This window comes from Peromyscus leucopus, chromosome 6 (assembly GCF_004664715.2).
Source record: "Peromyscus leucopus breed LL Stock chromosome 6, UCI_PerLeu_2.1, whole genome shotgun sequence".
NCBI lineage: Eukaryota > Metazoa > Chordata > Mammalia > Rodentia > Cricetidae > Peromyscus > Peromyscus leucopus.
The window spans coordinates 132,358,580-132,372,428 of NC_051068.1; the positions used below are offsets into that span (position 1 = coordinate 132,358,580).

The 13,849-nt window shown below is 45.2% G+C and overlaps 1 protein-coding gene across 1 annotated transcript in view; it reads right to left on the reverse strand.

Annotated features, from left to right (window-relative positions):
* Positions 1-316: 316 nt before the first annotated feature.
* The window catches only part of LOC114700456 (UDP-N-acetylglucosamine transferase subunit ALG14 homolog), a 77,835-nt gene continuing 64,302 nt past the window's right edge, over positions 317-13,849 (reverse strand). Inside the window, exon 3 of the mRNA XM_028880081.2 lies at positions 317-717. Within this exon, the coding sequence (XP_028735914.2) occupies positions 487-717 (231 nt within the window). The 3' untranslated portion in view covers positions 317-486. The remainder of the gene's footprint in view (positions 718-13,849) is intronic.

Consider the following 13,849-nt stretch of genomic DNA (forward strand, 5'->3'; position numbering starts at 1 on the left):
CCAGGCTGGCCTCAAATGTGCTATGTAGCCAAGGATACCCATGAACTCTTGATTCCGCCCCCACACCTCTTGTTGCTGAAACAGCAACACCTACCCCAAGCCCGGCTTATCCTGTTCTTTTCTTTTTATAATGTAGAATCCTGTTTTATTTAAAGCTGTAGAACAGGAAATGTTACTAAACATACAAACTCTATATTTAGGTGGAGAAAAACAAAACAAAAAAAGCTCATGGCTATAAGAGTCAAAAGAAAATCTGCAAGCAGTGTTATACTCTTTTATTTAGAAAAATATCTTAGTGCACAGACATAGTGATTTGATGGTACTCTGTGCCTACTGTCTGTCTTTCCTCACTGAGTTATTTCACACTTTAAATTCTTCATCACTGGTAATTCTTTGGGCTTTTGGAAAACTTTACAATAAAGATAGCTATTATAGTAAATATTATTGGTGATTAGAAAATTCTCAAGACTCTTAAGTTACCATTTGTCAAACAATTCGTCCAAGGTATATAGATTTGGGGTATTTCTCCTTAAGAGCTGGCCACTGAACAATGAAGAAATCAGAGAGGTGCCAAAGAATCTTCCCAGACAGGGATAAAGTTTCCACACGGCAGATGCTCTCGACGTAGACAATGATCACTTTCTTGATTCCAAGAATCCCAAGGAGCAGGGCAGACACACAGATAGGTACACATGTTCCTGGTCCATTACATAGCACCTTAAAAAGAAAAAAAGACCAAATCAAAATACAGAATACTGTCTTCAGTGGACCATTCTGAATTAAAAAACACCCTAATCTTGGGGACAGGGGGATTTATTAATCTGGTTAAGTCTTTCTTGCTAAGAATACAGATGCGACAGTGTATACTGAAGGCAAGGTACTCAGAGCCATGTACAGCTTTGATGTCTTGGCTTTCCTGCTTTCCAGCTGTGTGACTTGGGGCAATCCACATAACGTCATCATCCTCTCTCTCTCTGTCTGTCTCTCTCTCTGTCTCTGTCTGTCTGTCTCTGTCTGTCTGTCTGTCTGTCTCTCTCTCTCTCTCTCTGTGTGTGTGTATGTATCTCGTATGCTGACTCATTCATGTACATGTAGAGGTCAGAGGTTGACACTGGGAGTCTCCTTTTATTGTTCTCCACTTTATTTTTTTGAGACACGGTCTCTCGCTGAATCTGGGGCTCGCCGTTTTGGTTAAGCGGCTGGCTAGCCCTGGAGTCCCACGTCTGTCTCTCTCCACCCGCCCACTCAGGGCTGCAGACTCCTGTGGCTTTTACGCAGGTGCTGCGGATCCAGGCTCAGATGCTCCCACTGTACAGCAGATGCTTTACCTTCTGAGCCATCTCGCCAGCACCACCAGTCACTTAACTTCCAGACTCTAACACAGTGGCTGGCTATTCTCAGTACTCACTGGACGGAGGATTCTACTCTTCCCGGAGCCTTACGAATCTTCAGTGTCCCACAATACAGAGAAAACAGAAAAAAAAAAAAAAAATCTAACTATCATCCGTTCAGTTCTCTTTCTTCTACTGACGTCTTTTTAATGTAGAAGAAAATGCTTTCAATGACTATAATGTAGTATCTCTTGGGGCTCCACCCCACAAACAGGATGGACATTCAAAAGAGGGCTGCCACATGAATGAAGCTTTTTTTTTTTCTTCCCTCAAGAGAACTGAATCTGGGCTTGTAACACAGAAGAGCTCTAGTATTTCTGGAGTTCTGCTAATATCTCCAGAAAGCCATCAATTTTAAACAAATTCAACAAATGAAGTAACAATTCCAGTCACAGAATAACTGTAAAGAATTTTTATTGGTCTTTGATTTGAAGAAATGAGAGGAATCTTATTTCATAGACTTATTAGTAAGATAATTTATTACTATTTGAGAGGAAAAATGTTTTATACAGTATCTTCCTCATATGCCCATATTGGCTGAATTAGTAAAACCCAATAAATCATTTGATTTCCCAACTACGAAACAGGAGGCTTGTAGTTGTCTACACATGCCTATTAGCATCATGCACAATGTCACAAGATCCTTCCAAAACCAAATCCACAAAACATCAGAGACTCTTCCAATGGGATGGGTCTTCAGATACAGGGTTGAACGTCCTTGTACAATAGGACTCTCACCCGGATGGACAGCCTGCCTCCGGGCAAACATGGCTAAGGTGGCAAGGGTCATCCAGCCTAGCTCCATCCTTCCCGCCAGCATGACCACCTAGACACCATTCACAGAGCTCTCTCTGCCCAGTCTCAGGAGGGATCGATCTTTTTTTGTAGTTTTCTGATGTGTTCTTCCTATAATTTAAATGGTTTCTGTCTTTCATGGAGAAACTTTTCATTTAGGATGTCTCTTGGGTTAGCAGTGACGAAGCGGAGCCAGAGTCCAGCCTTCATCTCCATGAGATCAACAGACCCCCAAAGCAGCACAGCACAGACACAGCCCGAGCTGGGGTGGAAGAGGTCCACAGGCTGCGGGGGACCCAAGACTGGGCAGCAGCAGTGGCTCTCACCACCATCAGCAACTCACTATGGCCACAGTCCACACCAAACACTTTACACATAAAATGCTCTAATTATTACCCACAGTAATCATTTGAGAGAGGCTCAGCTCTCTTTTCTTGTAGATAAGAAGGCAGGCAATCTGCTTGGTCACAGGCTTAGGAGGTAGAGAGGTTATATGGCTTCAGGCGACATTTATCCTCCTAGCTTAAACACGGGAACACCAGGCTGAGGGACCCGTCAGTCCCACAACTCCAGTCTGTCTCTACTGTGGTTGACACCTACAAACTTACTCGGAGTCCTTTCCAGGCTTTGGAGGGCCCCCTCCCAGTTGTGGGGCTGGCCCTGTGCAGCCCAGGATGGTCAGCAGCATCCTTGGTCTCCGTCCACAAGACTTCTGTAGTCAAGACAACCAAGAAGGACTTCGAGCTCTCCTACACCTTTCCAGGTGACGACCACTATTAAAGCGCTTCTTTATATCACTCTTCTTTAAAACAGCATGGAACAAAACTAAAGTGACAGCTTGTTGGAACTTGAGTGACACAAAACATTTTAATATGTCGTTTAAAAAAAACATACTTATCCATGTGTGTTCTCTTCAACATCCAGCTGGCTCTATACAAGTGATTAATAGATAAATGACCTGGTCCTGGTGAGCGATGCCTAGACAGCCTACCATGGGTGGGAGTGAGAGGCTGGTAGAAGAGAAAATCAGAGGTATTCTGTTTGTTTCTTGCCATTCTTCTGTATCTCCATACTCGGAGGCACCTTGTATAAAAGGCACAGGTACAGCAAAACTACAAAATCATCAATCAACAGTCTGAGGGAGCACGATATAGGCCCTGGATAAAGTTACTGACACAGTGTGCACATGGCCCTGGCTTTGACCTGTAGTCCGGGATAAGGGAGCTAAGGGGGGAACTGAGGGGGGGGAGGCAAACTAATCTCAAGGAAAACCACTTTTAATTAAGCACATATTTTAATTCTGAGTTGCAGCAGCCTAGTTTTTTTTTTTTAATGTGGATTATGATTTTATTTTTCTAAGAAGCATACCACAGAGATTTACTCCAAGCATTGGGGAAAAAGAAGCCTTGTGTTAAACACCTTTAATGTAATGACTGAAAACACAAATTCTCACTGCCCTGGCGGTCTCTTCCTCACCATCCTGTAAGCCCCGAGTACTGGTACGACCTACTTCAAAGGCACTCTACAGTCTGCAACAGAACAGAGCTGCCTACAAGGAAAAGAGGAGGCAGGTATAGGGGAGGAAGGACAGAGAGCGACTACTTCATGCTCAGCCTACGTCGAGTCAAAGGCTCCCCTCTGGCGACTGGCCACTTGGAACTTGACTGCACATACCCAACCACAGATTCACACTTAGGTGGCTGCTAACACAATGGCTCCCCCACAGGTTTTTCTTTTTAATAATTTATGTTGATCAACTTCGTCCCTTCCTCAAGTCCTCCCAGGTACGGTCCACCTCCCTACCCTACCCAACTTTATGTTCTTTCTCTCTCCCTAAAAAACAAACAAAAAATGAAAAAGCAAGAAACAAGTCCCCAATACACACACACACACACACACACACACACACACACACACACACAAACACACACACACGAAAATCAAAACAATAAGACCAAAAAAAAAAAAAAAAAAAGCTGGAACAACACAAGAAGTTTACAAAAATACCATTGAGTATTTTATGTTGGCCAACAGCCAATATCTGTTTACCTTTTTCTCAGGAGAACCAGTATATCCTTTGCTCTTAAGTATTTGAATGACTATGTCCAGCTAGAAGGAAGGCACATATAAATCCTGTCTGACCAGAGCACTGGATTCTTCTGCCAGATGCCACTGGTCCAGCCAAGAGCACATAAGACAGCAGGACATTGGATAGGCCTGCTGAGGGCTGAGTGAATGTGTCTTCTTTCCTTTTCTTTCTTTCTTTCTTTCTTGAGACAGGGTGTTATACAGTCCTGGCTGGCTGGCCTGGAACTTATACATACATAGCCTAGGGTAGCTTCAAACTTGTGGCTTCTCCTCCTGCTCTGCACTGAGATTATAGGTGAGGTCCACCGTGTCTGGGTGAAGCAGTGCTTTCTCTACTGGAAGCCAGATGTGCGTGGATTTGGGACTTTTGACATCTAGCTTGCTATCATGTGGGGAACCTTAGAATAAAGCCACCGCAAAGGCAAGCAGAGTTGAGCGATGAAGACAGGCCAGGGTCCCTTTGAAGACCAGGTTTAAGATCCATGAATCCAGCTGTGCCTGAAGGAAACCAGGTCTTTCCCTAGACTTACCAGGTATGTGAGGGGACACATTCTATCTCTGCTTAAGCCAGTTTGAATCAAAATTTCTGTGACTGGCAATTAAAAAGCATACTGATTGATACAATCCTTTATTTTGTCTAATTCTCTAACTAGCCTATTGGCACTATCAACCAGTAGGTGTTCCATGTGTATCTGTTGGATGAATGACCAAATCAATAAATATACTGTGAAAGCGGGAAGTCTGAGAGATGCACTAAAGGTAATGTATGCCATAGATCTAGAAAACAGAAAGAGGCCAGGCTACTCTTCATATGATATCATGAGGGGATGCACCGGGCCACTCTTCATATGATGTCATGAGGAGGGATGCACCAGCCACTCTACATATGATGTCATGAGGAGGGATGCACCAGGCCACTCTACATATGGTGTCATGAGGGGAGATGCACCAGCCAAGGACCAAGGAACAGTCATAACAGGTTTGCTGTTCTGAATATTTGGGTCACACAGGTCAAGTCTCACTGGCTGAAACATAATATCTGCATGCATGAAAAGACATGCTTAACCTCAGTTTGAAGTTAACTCCCAGCTCAGCAGGAATCTCCTCTCAACCCTGAACTCAGAATTGAGACATTCGGGGTATTGTGTTGGTTCTAGGTCATTGACATGCAGTTTAGGTTCATCCAGGACAGGGCATGTGAAGGTGAGACTGGAAGTCATGCCAAGGCTTCATTCTTTTTTTTATATATATAATATATATGTATGTATGTGTTTAATACACACACACACACACACACACACAAAATGTCATTTCTTTATCCTTTGGGAATTTCACATCATGTACTCTAATTCTGCTCACCTCCTCTTACCCCTGCAGTGCCCCCTCAAAAGAAAATTTAAAAAAAAACAAACCAAAACAAAGCAAGCAAACAAACAAAAACAAGAACAAACAAAACAAAAATGAAAAACAAACAAAAACCACCTCTTTGTTTCTCCTTCTTTCCCACCTCTCCAACACCTCCTCATTCGTCCTGGTGGCGTTGGAGTGGTGTGTCACGCAGTCTACCCTTTTGTCCAATCAGCTTTACTAGCAAATGTTCATTGCAGGAGTCACTGGTCTGACTCAAGGCCTCTGGCTTCTAGTACACCATCCTCACTGATGCTCAGCGGAACTCCTCTGGGATACCCTGTGGCCACCAGAGTCATGCAGATCCTGCTGGTATTGTTCCACGGGAGGCCAGGTGTGGTGGTGCATGCCTTTACTCTCAGTTCTTGGGAGGCAGAGGCAGGCACATCACATTCCTGTGAGTTCAAGGCCAGCCTGGTCTACATAGCAAGTTCCAGGACAAACAGGGCTACATAAGGAGACCCTGCCCAGTACATAATACATACATACAAGTTTAGCTTGTTTCTAAAATCTGATTCTGGTAGCAGCCGACTCCCATTTCTCACAGCACAGGAGACACCCCTTTCTAGGCTCCCTTTGCAGTAGATACATGGGCCAGATGTCTGCCTCCATCTGACCAGGAGCCACGGGCACAAAGGAGCAGGGCTGGAGGGGAATCCGTTCTAGTGGCAAAGGTGGCGCTGGCAGGGCCCAGCACCCAGTGTCAGTGGGACCAGCCGCAGCATGGCCCTGCCTGCTCAGCTCCGACGTCATCCCCCTGTGCGCTGTGGCTATTTCATTAGCTCCCTGCCGGTTCTAGAGTTCTCAGTCGTACTTCCCTAACTTCTTTTATCCAGTCAGTCAGAAGGGATGGTGTTGTGCTACGGAAAACGCTAACTGGCTGAGAGGAACCAGGACTAGGAGACCAGCAAATGCAGAGTCCACGTGCCAGAGGACAGACACTCCCACAGCTGCGATTTCCTCGGGCAGGGCGGAAGCGCTGGCCCACCGCACAGGAAGGTGAAGGGCGACACACCCGTGAGACCTCGCTCTAAAGGGAGATGTGCAAGTGTCCCAGGTGTACAGAGAAAATAAACAAACGGCCTTCTACAGGGGATGAGGAGGGTAAAGGCAGCCACGGGGACGTGTCAGAGAACCGAAACAGATGCTTCTGAGACGGTCAGGGAGGAGAAAAAGATGTCACTGCAGGGCGGATGGTTAGACGACGGAGCGGTCGTCGGTCCGGAAGGCTGGGGTGACCTGGGGCAGGGCAGTGCTGAGTAGACACCATCAGTGTGTGGACAGCAGGCAGCGGAGGCCTGTGCTAGCGGATGAGAGGAGGCACGGGCTCGGCTCACATTGTGCTAAGGTGTATTTCTTCTCTTTTACATGCTGTCATCTGAGTGGTAACAGGCAGGAACATCTAAACAGCAGGACCAACATGGAATAACCGAGTCAATCCTAAACACTTGAATCAGTTTATAAACCTCAAGGTCTCTGCCAGGTCTGCGCTAACAGACTGTCTGCCGTCACTGTGAGCACTGAACTCTACATGTCCGTGCGTAACTAATCTCACCACATGTTTCTGTGCTGACATCTGTGGCTCCAGTGCAGTCCATCCCAACTGCTTTTATTTTTGTTTTGGAATTCATATTTGTTGATTTCTACACACTGACTTTAGAAATGGCATTGAAACAGGCTCAAGAGAAAGGAACCAGTGCTTTTAAGTCAAAGCCAACCTGATGATCTAAGTCTGTCTCCTCTCAGTCACTTTTCTAATTCTTTTTACCTAGACATAACATCCGTGGTTCTTTAAAACCACATTAAAAGGTAAGCAAGCCACAGGCTCTATCTAAGCTGCTGTACCAATGCTTTAAGAGTCCTGGCTCAACCAGGCCATGCTGATCTTGGTGGCCTGCCTGCCTTGAGGCCATGGAGTCCTCCAGGCTGCTGCTGCTGGGCCATGTCTGGGTCCATGGCCAGCAGCAGCCGGGTCTGGGTTGATGTTCATGGTTCCTGTTGCCACCAGGGCTGAGCAGATGCCTGGAGTGTGGACAGCCTCCTGAGACCATGTTGGTGTCGGAGGGCCTTGCTTCTGCTGGGGCCATACCGATCTGGAAAGCCTATGCTGCCATCAGGGCCATGGTGATGCCTGGGCTCGAGCCGCTGCTGAGGGCTTATCTAGTTCTGTGTTCCTGCTGGCGCTGGGGTCTGTGATGATGTCCATGGCCCATGTTAGCACAGGGGATAATAGGAACCATGTATATTGAAATCCAAGGGCCATGCTGAGCCAGCCCCGTCTCTCACTGGCCCTGGCCCTTGCTGGACACTGCAGCAGGAGAGCTCCCCACCCATACGCCTGAGAGATATGGCCTCACCCCTCACCATGGGAGTGGGAGAGCTGGCCTCAATGGCATGGGGCCTAGGAGAGGTGGCTCTGCCCCTCGCCTGAAGAGGACTGTTTCAGTGGCTTGGACTGACCAGCTCAGCTACCACCCAGACCCACATCCTGGGCCTTGGGTTGGCCCACCCTAACATCGACCCACCTATGACCTGCTGGAGTGTGTGAAGGAAATGGTCCTGTGTAACGATAACTGCAAGACCTCCATGACTTGAGGCAATAGCTGGACATCCAAGAGGAGTTTTGGTGAGGGTCCAGTAATGATGGTGTGCCAGAGGCCTTGATCCAGACCAATGACTCGTTGCAATGAACATTTTTTCAGGTATAGCTGATTGGACAAAGGGGTATATTGTATGACACACTGTAGCTCCCGATGCCACTAGGATGAATGAAGACGTGTTGGAAAGATAAGAGGAGTGAGGTGGTTTTTTTTGTTGTTTGTTTTGAATTAATTTTTGGGGGTAGCTGATGCAGGGGTGAGGAGTGGATATGAAGGGACTGGGAGGTGAGTGGGATTGAGGTACATGATGTGAAATTCCCAAAGAATCAATAAAGAATTATGTTAAAAACAAAAAAACAAAACACCAGCTCCTCAGTTAGTTACTTGCATTTGTGGGCAATTCAAAGCACTGTTGACATTTAACCGAGTTACTGGAAAGGACAGGAAACTTCAGGCCTGTGAGATCTTGTCCAGTTGTTAAGTTTCCAGACTGACAAACTATCACTGATTACTCCTGCTCAGAGGGAATTCCCTACTGACTCTGTGTTCACACCGTCCATCAAGGAGTTGAATGACAGCCATAAAAAAGGAGGGAGTCCCCTCACCTGTGGTAACATGGATGGAACTGGAAGATGCATGTTAAATGAAATAAACCAGGTAGAGAAAGACAATCCTCATGTTCTCAGTCATGTGTGAAAGCTAAGAAAGTTGATGGTGTGGAAGTTGAGTAGACTTGAGGTCACTCGAGACTGGGGGGAGCAGGCATAGAGTGGGTGACTTGGAACAAAACACAGATCATGGGGGGAAGGTATTTCTGCTGTAAAACAGCACAGAAGGAAAACTGCAGGTGGGAGCCATTATATATTTCAAAATAACTACAGGAGAGCAGTACATGAAAATTATAATATGTGATCATTATACATTGTATAACAAGTTATAATATTATACCATGTAAATGAGTAAAAACATCTATTTAATTGTTTTAAGAAGACATTAAATAATACGGTGCTTATGGCTAAGGCTTGGTAATCATGCTATCCTGGATTGGCTGCAGAATGGCACTGTGACCTGGGACAGTATCTTTACCTATTCCATGTCTCAATTTCCCCATTTACAGATTCACCCATTCAAAAGATATTTTTATTAAGCAAAGGCAACATGGCAGGTTCTGTTCTGGCATTCAGGATGTATGTATTGGTGAATCAAAGTCCTGTTTTCATAAAGGTTACATTCTAGGAGGTAGACAAGAAATAAAAAGATACACATATGGGACTGGAGAGATCAGTGCATGATGATAACACCCGCCAGACCTAAGGCTACACTGTTTAGACGTTTCATACTTGTTGAAGGCTATTTCTCCTCCAAGCACAAAGCCAGTAAAGGAGCTGGGAGCTCGTCAGTGCCCACACTGTCAGCAACTGCTAAGCCAAGTACATGAAGGAAATCAAGACTTAGAAGAGACAGACAAACCCAGCCACACCATCACCAGTGCCGAGCACGGCTTCTGGGTCTCCTGACTGCTTCCTGCTATCAGCCGAGGAAACAGAATCGTGGAGTTTTCCTGTTCTCTGCACAAATGGACCAAAGGGCCAACTTCCTGCCTTCTCAGTCTTTTTAGTTTTCCCTGTATTTTCAATCCACTGAAATGTTTTCAACAAGTTCTTAAAAGCCTAGGGGCCCAGTGTTTGCCTTAAGGTAGGACTTTCTGATGCACAGCCAGCCAGAGCTGCAGGGGCAATACTGAGCACCCACTCTTTGCTAGGCAGAGCCTAATATAATCATGTGTTTTAATGTAATTATTCATCTTGCATAATTATAGTAGTTCTTCTTTACCTGTGGGATATGATCTATCTTAGCAGTTGCTTCATGCCATGAATACCAAACCCTATATATATTATGCCTTTATATATATATATATATATATATATATATATATATATATATGTATATATATATATATCCATGAAAAAGATTAATTTGTAAACAAGGTATAATATGGGATTACCAATAACTAATAATAAAATAGAAAACTATAAAAATATACTGCAGATTTTAGCAACCACAGCATACGATTTTTTTTTTTCTTTCTTTAAATCAAGAACTTTTACCATTTCACTTACAGGAAGCACTTTATGGCTTTCCTTTGGCGTATTCAAATTGCCAACATTACTACTCTTGAACTTTGGGGTCATTCCTGAATAAAATAAGGGTTACTTAAACATAGGCACAGTGATGCTATAACTGTCACTGTGATAACAAAGAATGCTTCTCAGTGACTAACGGGTAGGTAGTATACATTGAGTGGGAATGCTGGACAAGGGAAAGATTCACGTGCTGGGAAGGACACAGAAGAAAAGGCCAGAATTTCTCATGCTACTCAAGACAGAAACGGAAACCTTATAAATTATGTACTTTTAGAGTCTTCCACTTAATATTTTTAGAGTGCAGCTTACCATGAGTAACTGAAATTGCAAAAAGTGAAACCATGGATGAAGGGGGCTATTGTACCTTATTGATATTTTACAATGGCGGCCAAGAATAGTGGAGCACACCTTAATCCCAGCACTCAGTGGGGAGGCAGAGGCAGGCAGAACTCTGGGTTCCAGGCTAGCCTGGTCTACAAAGCGAGTTCCAGGACAACCAGAGCTGTTATACAGAGAAACCTTGTCTTAAAACCCTGTGAGGCTATTTTCCTATTTTCAATAAAAGCCACAGGGACAGAGAAATTCATGGCCATGTACACAATCACGCAGCTTATCAGTGAGTGAGCTGAGACTCGCACTCAAGACACAAAGGTCAAGTCTGGGTTTGTCTCTCCCTCGCACAGGCACACGTTAGGCCTGTCAATCAAATCCCACTTTAGCCAGAAGGAGGATGAAGGGAAGGAGGTGCCAGGCAGAGTGTAATCGGAAGTTTACAGGTGAAAACCTGGCAACTGTTAGGAAAGTGTTAGAGTCTGAACAGGGAACTCAGTGGTGGGCTGGAGCATGCCGGTGGAGTAAGGCAGACTCGTGGACTGGCTACTGGCTACCTCTGTACAGCTGTAACAAACTACATAAACAACTAAAAGGGGGGGGGGGGATTTCTTTTCATCATGGTTCCAAAGGGTCCACTCCATCACAGCCAGGAAGAAATGCCAAGCAGAGAGTAAAGGGGACAGACGAGAGGGTAGAGCATCAAAAGGCCCCAAAAGACATCCCAAGGGACCTACTTCCTTTAGTGATGGCTCTACTTCTGCTTTCCAGTAATTCCCAATAAAGCCACCATATTGTTACCTGTTGAAGTATTAATCCATTCATTAGAGCAGAGTCCTCATTTTTTTGTTTTGTTTTGTTTTGTTTGTTTGAGACAGGGTTTCTCTGTGTAGCCCTGCCTGTCCTGGAACTCGCTCTGTAGACCAGGCTGGCCTCAGACTCAGAGATCCGCCTGCCTCTGCCTCCTGAGTGCTGGGATTAAAGGCATGCGCTGCCGCCACCGCCACCACCACCTGGCTTAGAGTCCTCATTCTTAACGGTCTCTGGAGACACTCTCACAAACAAATACTGAGGTGTGCACTGTCTCCCAAGTATTCCCAATCCAAGCAAGCTCAACCATGAGTAAGGCCTTTCTGCAGAGGAAATAGTAAAAGGATTAACCCTTTTAAAACAGAAAAGGGAATAACCTTTCTAAACAAGAACTGGCTTGAATTCAAAGTAATTATACAACTCCTGGCTCCTGTTGAGGCCTTCTCGTAAGCAGGTAAGTGAGAGCTTCAGAGGACATTTCCTCAATTTTTGTCTGAATTCCTATGCATTAAATTTCTATCTTGCTGGACTGAAAATCAGCCTGCAGTTTTCCTTAAATATTTTATGTGCAAACTAATTTTGTATTTTAAAGAAAGCATAAGAGCTTTTATAGAAGAATATCTGGCTGCTTAATTCTAAGACGATGTTTCTAAAGGATACAGAAAAACACTGATGGACCCCCCCCCACCTCCCTGGTGTGTGTGTGTGTGTGTGTGTGTGTGTGTGTGTGTGTGTGTGTGTATGGCTGTGGGAGAGATAGGTAGGTAAATAGGTAGATAGGTAGATAGATAGATAGGTAGATAGATAGAAAGAATATGAAGTAGAGTTGGAGACCAAAAAACAGACAAAATGGAATTTGACCAACTGAACTGCACCAAACAGCTGTGCTCTTGTATTAAACATGATACTTTAGAGCAAAGTTTAGACTTCACACCTGGAATGAACAGCTACAATCCTCTGAAGAACATGTGCTCTATTCTCTGTGTGTTTTCTCAAAAGTGGTTTCTTCTTGAAGTTGTCTGAGTATTTCCCAGCATCCCAGCAATGCTGCAGTGATGCCCAGTAGCTCTGCAGTATCTCCAAAGTTGCTATTGACTTCAAGTTTATCTGAATGATGCCATTTGCCTGGCTGCATGAAGGACTTCCTCCTGCTGCAGACTTAAAGCAGGAGCATTGGCAGGATCGGAGGAACTCATCAGTCGATCTCTGCACCACTCAAGAGTTTCTTATCCACTGAAACTACTGAGTGGAAAAGCAATTCTACACCAGTGGTTCTGAGCTCTCCAAACCATAGCCATCCAGGGACTCTTATTTAAAAATGTAGAGTCTTTCTAAATTGGAATTCCTGAGTCTAAGGCCAGGGATATTCACTTTCAGCCACTCTCTGATGATTTGGTGTACATCAGCACTTGGAATTTCTACTTGATTAGACACGACACTGCAGGCTGGCAGGCTTCAGGTACGGCACTGAAACCCACATCACTCTTACAAGCGGGTCTGTGTGTGCCAAAGGGAAAGCAGCAGGAGAAGGTACGGTGGCAAATTAGTCACTTTTCTACTGCTGTGGTAAGACACATGACCGAGGCAACTTACCCAGAGGGATAGGGTGCATCATGGCAGGGAATCGTGGCAGCAGGTGGCAGACATGGTAGTAGGAGCAGCTGAGAGTTTACATCTTGAACCACAGATGGGACGCAGGGAGAGCTAACTCAAAATGACACAAGTCCATAAGGTCAAAACCTGCCCCTGGTCAAATGCCTGACACTATGGGGGACATTGTGGTGGTTGAGTAGAAATGCCCCCCAGATCTCCGAGTTGGTGGCGCATGTCTTTAATCCCAGCACTTGGGAGGCAGAGGCAGGTGGATCTCTGTGAGTTCGAGGCCAGTCTGGTCTACAGAGCAAGTTCCAGGACAGCCAGGGCTACACAGAGAAACCCTGTCTCGGAAAAACAAAACAAACTAAAACAAAACAAAAGAAAAAGAAATGGCCCCCATGGACTCATGTGTTTGAATGCTTTGTCCATAGAGAGCAGCACTGTTTGGAGGTGTGGCCTGCTGGAATAGGTGTGGCCTTGTCGGAGGAAGTGTGTCACTAAGAGTTGGGATTTGAAGCGAGAATTGTTGAAACCAAGGTTGGATAAAGCACAGGGACAAATAGCCAAACGAATGGAAACACATGAACTATGAACCAAAGGCTGAGGGGCCCCTAACTGGATCAGGCCCTCTGAATAGGTGAGACAGTTGATTGGCTTGATCTGTTTGGGAGGCATCCAGGTAGTGGGA